Below are 4,956 nucleotides of genomic sequence, written 5' to 3'. Positions count from 1 at the left end.
ATCAATTGGTACATTTTGGAGTGACTAAGAAGGATCCAGGCTTACTTATTCGTTTTCACGTGTTAAACTTGTCTAAATCTTGGTCAAACCTAGGATTTGACAGAGATTCAAATGGGCGGAAAATTCAAAAAAAAAACAGAAAAATGAAAAACCAAAGCACATAGTCTTCTTATGTCATATAGTAAGCATTAAAGTTGATAAACAAGGTCTAGACATATTCAAACCAGACAAATCATGTATCTATACCCCCTAACCCCTAAACTATGTCTTATGAAGTCAAGCATGAAGATAAGTGGTTTTGGGTTTCAAACATGGAAATTTCAAAAACCTCCCAGAAGCTTCATTTTAGAGTGACTAAGAAGGATACACGCTTCGCTTTTCATTTTCATGTTTTAAACTTGTTTAAATCTTGGTCAAACCTAGGATTTGACCAAAAGATTCAAACATGGAAATTTCAAAAACCTCCCAAAAACTTCATTTTAGAGTGACTAAGAAGGATACATGCTTCCCTTTTCATTTTCATGATTTAAACTTGTTTAAATCTTGGTCAAACCTAGGATTTGACCAAGATACAAATGGGTGGGCACAAAATTCAAAAAAATCAGAAAAAATGAAAAACCAAATCACATAGTCTTCTTATGTCATATCGTAAGCATTCAAGTTGATAAACAAGGTCTAGATATATCCAAACCAGACAAATCATGTATCTACCCCTAACCCTAAACTTCCAAGTCAGACTATCACTCCCTCCTCCCGAGTTACGAGAGCTAAAACCATAACCCCTCCCACGGCTCTGGTTCTCGACTTCACTTCTTTTCTGCCTATCATCTCAACTTGTCTTCTTCGGGATATAAGCACGCAACAAGCCCCCATATTGCTTCTTCTCACCCTTAGCCTGCTTTATTGCACAGCCTTTGTCAACATGTCCAATGATACCACAAATGTAACGAAAGTCCGGGAGATACTGATATTCGAAAGGGCACCATTTTGGTGGCACGCCCTCTCTTACTGGCCTCATGAAGCCTCTCATCAGTGGAGCCTTGAATGGTAGTATTGCAGCTCTGTTTAGTGAAATAATTATTTTTTGCAATGTAACCCCTCTTTCGTTTTGCATTATGACAACTTTCTAAATTCTTAGAAGCAATCAATCCTCAGGTTAAAGATTGTACAGCATATTGTACACCCGAAAACATGCATGCAGGCATATCGATTGAGTGGTACGCGGCAGAAGATGACTGCACGCTACACGTACAGCAAAGATTGCACCGACCAAAACCAAGTCAAAAACTTTCCCAGGCTGCAGGGAACAAAAGAAAGCATATCTGAATGTGCTTGCGACTGCTTGCAGTGAACCAGGCCAGTGTACTGAACTACTTTTGTGTACTGAAAATTTGTGCTGTTTTCTTTGTATCAAATTTATAATGTTTTTGTTTGTATCAAATAAAGATACCAGCAGTTACAGAAATATGTACAGAGTACAGACGAGGAGGTTATGATACCTACTATCATTCTATCAACTTGTATATCCCAAACGCCACTGACTCTAAATTTTGATGTATAAAACTAGTGAAGTGCTTAAGTTAACAGATAAGAAATTAGTTAAGTAGTTCTTAGAAGAAAAAAAGAGTAGTTAATTAGGTTCCTACCTAACCACACAATAGTATCAGAAGGGAAGTCACAGCTGAACAAAGACTCACCTACCCCATTTTCATCCAGATCTACAACTGCAACCTACCCACACCATGCATGCTTATGTGCTCATCTCAGGAAAATTCAGAGAATTACATATTAATCCCAAAAGTTCCAACATTATTAAAGATGGCCCTGATGTTTCAAAACACTCATACATATATTATGTCTTTAATTATCAAACACCGGAACAAACAGTCTAAAAATTAAATGGACCAAAGAACTACTCATGCAGATACCCAAGAACCCTAGCTATAGCTAGCTAGCAATGTAGAGAAACTTGCATCGGTAGAGGCTATGATAGCTAGTACTCATCCACGACTTCAATCAGCTTACTCGCTACTGCGCTTGCAAACACTGGAGATCCCTGATGAATCTGCATCCAGATAAACAAGGAAACAAGAAGAATGATCAACTTCAATTTGCATATCTTGAAATCACAAAACCAAGGCCAGCGAGACTAATAGAATGGCTCTGGCAATGTGACCTTACCTTAGTGTTGAACATGTAGATGTGGCAGTCGCCGATCTTGCCGCCGGAGAGGTGGACGAGGTCGAGGCGGAGGTGGTCGAGCGCCCGGGACGCGGCGGCGAGGCACCCGTCACGTCGGCGCTTGGTGAGCTTGATGTTCACCTCGTCCTCGACGATGCGCACGTCGACGAACGTCTCCTTGCTCTTCCGCTGGATGTACGTGCTCCGGATCGGTTGCAGCGCCGGCTCGGCCACCACCGCGGCCGCCACCTCGCCCTCGGAGCTCTCCGACTCTCCGGCCGATACCGCGGGAGCCGCGTCCACCACGTCCCCCTGGTGCTCCGTCCGGCGCCTCTTCTTCTCGACCAGCAGTGACAGCTCCTCCACCGTCCTCCCCAGCTCCTGGATGTACTCGATCGCGTCCGCGATTATGGTGGCCCGATCCTCCTACAAAATATTAATTAATTACAACCCCAAGATATTATAGTAGAGACAAAAGATGAGTACACACAAGATCGATGAACGGATCGACTGCGCAAGAATTTAATAGCAATCATTGGCATGAGACGGTACGACGTAGGGTAGGCCAAGTAGCAGAAGAAATAGGAAACGAAGGTGCCAAACCTTGGTGCGGTTGGGGATGAGGAGCATGAGGGCGGTGAACTTCTCGCTTAGGCGCATCCGGCGCTGCTTCTCCTTCTTCTCGACGCCGTTGTTCTGCCCGCCGTTGAAGCCGCCGGTGCCACGGCCCCGCTTCCTGCCGCCGCTGGCCCGTGGCTTCGGGGAGGTCTCGAAGGGGCCGACCAAGTAGGTCGACTCGTCCTCTGCGGCGCCGAACACGAGGGACGACGACCCGGTCCTCGGCCCGCCGCGGAGGTACGTCTCGGCGGCCGCGGGGTACTGGCCGTAGTAGTCCCGCAGCATGCTCATCGCCTGGTGGTTGGTGGCGGCCAGCTGCTCGAACTGGACAGGCGGCTGGTCGGTGCCGCCGAAGAAGTACTCCACGGTGGGCTGGGGCGAGACGGCCGTAGCAGCTGCGGGATCGACGTAGGAGAGGAGGTGGAAGTTTAGGTCTGCCGGCATAGCGGTGACGGAGGAGGCGGGGAGGTGCGACTGGCCGACATCCATGTTCAGCGTCTCGTGGGGCATCAGGAGCTCGCACTGAGGGTGGTACATCGTCTCAACTTGGGGATTGAAACCTGCAGAAGCACACCCAGCAGGAGTCAAGTACGTTACCCAACTTGTGTGTGAAATCTTACATGCAATGGGGACAAGTTATTTTACAAGTTATAGATGGTATGAAAGACCTAACAAACTGCAGATGGTTCTAGAGTTTCGAAAGGGACAAGGAAGCAATTTGCGAGAAGCTAGCGGAACTATACACGAACATCTACTACAGATAGCGAAACTATACACGAACATCTACTACAGATAGCAAGAAGAGATAGCAGGTGCAGCTAGGGATGGAAGATGCATTGTTACAATTGAAAATACTCCAATAAACTATCCCAAATTCTGAGTTAACTGCAGATTGCCGCAAAAAGCTACGAGATAAATTATTAAAAACAAAGGCAAACCTCTCTCCAGGGTAACTGCAGGAGCTAGTTAGAGGCTTGATCTAGGTTGGTTTTGTTTTGAGTTGCTGCTGCTGCTACTTGCTAGAGATGAACACAACTTCAAGTGATGAGAGAGGAGTTGGAGGAGAGGAGAGGTGGGGATATATAAAAGGGGCAAATTGAAATTGGGTAGGAGAAAGCGGTTGGTTCCCTATGGATTGGCAGGGTGAAAGGGACACTTGTACGACAAGAGCTGCACTGCTGGCCGGCTTCTTTTTCATGGTTTGTTACTGAGATTCCTCAGGGTGGGCCCCGTTAACTTCCCATCCAGAGGAACCCAAGGTCCGCCATGCACCGGACACTGACAATTCTAGTGGTACATGCCCATGCAACAATCTGAAAGGCTTGCCCCTGCCTCTACCCACACTTGCCTCCTTCGTTTGCCAGGGGTTCATTCCCCACAGGCCACAGGGATTGGCTTGATCGCCTCATGTCACCCTGCATCTCTTCAAAATCTGTTCGGTTATTCCCCCCATCAGCCAACAACAGAGGTAAATAATACTACCCCTGTCTAAAAATAGGTGTCTTAGTTTTACCCAGATATAGATGTATCTAGACATACTTTAATTATAGATACATCCATCCGTATATAGAAGAAGTGAAGATATCTACATTTTATATGGAGGGAATAGTAAACGGCACTTGGTTTTTTCCTCAAAAGAATAGAAAACAAAACACGATCCAACATGGATGAAAGAGACCAACAGAACAAGTAAACTTGGAGCTGCTAGTGATTACGAATAGCGCCTTTGGTAGCTCGCATGCTCTCTAGATAGGCTATGCGAAAACAAAAATAACCTGATAGGATGCCTGGGCTTCCTCTGTGTTGTGGCCTCTGCGACACTCCTGCAGAGGAAGCCACGGAGATGACACGAGCTCGAGCGTAACGGGGAAAAAGCGGCGGGACGAATTCGGTCACAGTCCACAAAATTTTGTCACCGTATTTAGGAGCTCCACTCTCACCGCCAAATTCAAATCCCCCATTTCCCCCTCTTCGAGCTCCTCCACTGTAATGTCCCAGGTTTAGAGACGATCGAGGGGTAGATTTTAGAAAGGGATGTGCATTGCATCGTAAATTCTGGGGAAATTCCGCGCTTTTAAAACAAAACTGCATTGAAGGGGGACAAGTTTCTCTCTCGACACCTTACAGGGTTAGGGTTTCGAGAGTGCGATAAACTTG

General features: G+C 46.2%; 1 protein-coding gene across 1 annotated transcript; it reads right to left on the bottom strand.

Moving 5' to 3' along the window:
• Nucleotides 1-1,911: 1,911 nt before the first annotated feature.
• On the bottom strand, nucleotides 1,912-3,344 carry LOC124699864 (transcription factor TIP2-like). Its single transcript, XM_047232095.1, has 3 exons — nucleotides 2,785-3,344; nucleotides 2,182-2,607; nucleotides 1,912-2,065 (listed from the first exon to the last, which is right to left on the bottom strand). The coding sequence occupies exons 1-3, from the start codon at nucleotides 3,334-3,336 to the stop codon at nucleotides 1,994-1,996; spliced, it is 1,050 nt and encodes a 349-aa protein (XP_047088051.1). The 5' UTR covers nucleotides 3,337-3,344; the 3' UTR covers nucleotides 1,912-1,993.
• Nucleotides 3,345-4,956: the final 1,612 nt, after the last annotated feature.

This window comes from Lolium rigidum, chromosome 3, assembly GCF_022539505.1.
Source record: "Lolium rigidum isolate FL_2022 chromosome 3, APGP_CSIRO_Lrig_0.1, whole genome shotgun sequence".
NCBI classification, from domain to species: Eukaryota; Viridiplantae; Streptophyta; class Magnoliopsida; order Poales; family Poaceae; genus Lolium; species Lolium rigidum.
Note: the sequence above shows the minus strand (reverse complement) of the source record. Positions and strands in the feature narration are given on the sequence as shown.